General features: G+C 58.9%; 1 protein-coding gene across 1 annotated transcript; it reads right to left on the bottom strand.

The window, feature by feature from the left end:
- Positions 1–96: 96 nt before the first annotated feature.
- LOC106512219 (glutamate receptor-interacting protein 1) lies at positions 97–520 on the bottom strand (the record flags this gene model as incomplete). Its single annotated transcript, XM_014000886.1, is given in 2 exon segments — positions 97–250; positions 323–520. Coding segments are annotated over 2 exon segments (352 nt in total), but the record flags the coding sequence as incomplete, so codon positions are not given.
- Between the last annotated feature and the right edge of the window lie 73 nt (positions 521–593).

The raw sequence follows: 593 nt of genomic DNA, 5'->3' as shown, positions 1-593 counted from the left end.
TGTGTGTGTGTGTGTGTGTGTGTGTGTGTGTGTGTGTGTGTGACCTGCAACCGATCTGAACACAAACCAGAACCCCGACAAAGAAAGCCGTCTCACCCTCCAAGCGGTGGGTGGTCCCAGTCGTCGTCACTCAGCCCCAGGTCTGACAGTGGATTGGCTCTCTGCCGGCCAGAGGACAGCGTCTGGCTGTTGGTCGTCTTCTGGTTGCGCCACTCGTGGAAACTGAACGGAGACGACTGAAAAGGCGGAGCTACAGGGAGAGAGGGCAGGTTTAGGTGGAGGTGATTATGGGAGGATTTAAGGCGGAGCTTAACGGTCGGACCTGAGGTGGTGAAGCTGCTGTCCATGTTGGACCCGTCCCACGACTCCACGGCGCTGTCCACAGACGGCAGCGTGCTGAACGCCCTCTGAGGGGGGGCCACCGTGATGACAGGCTCCTCCTCCCCGTCCTGGTTCTCCTGGTTAAGCCCCGCCCCTGGCACCAGGCCTGGACCAATCACACAGGTCTTGGGGCTGGACACTGCAACAAATGAGGGCTGTGTGTCAAACAGCTGGGTTTACGTGTGTGTGTGTGTGTGTGTGTGTGTGTGTGT

Source organism: Austrofundulus limnaeus, unplaced genomic scaffold, assembly GCF_001266775.1.
Source record: "Austrofundulus limnaeus strain Quisiro unplaced genomic scaffold, Austrofundulus_limnaeus-1.0 Scaffold4930, whole genome shotgun sequence".
Classification (NCBI taxonomy): Eukaryota; Metazoa; Chordata; class Actinopteri; order Cyprinodontiformes; family Rivulidae; genus Austrofundulus; species Austrofundulus limnaeus.
The sequence above is the reverse complement of the archived record's forward strand: the minus strand, read 5'-3'. Positions and strand labels throughout refer to the sequence as shown.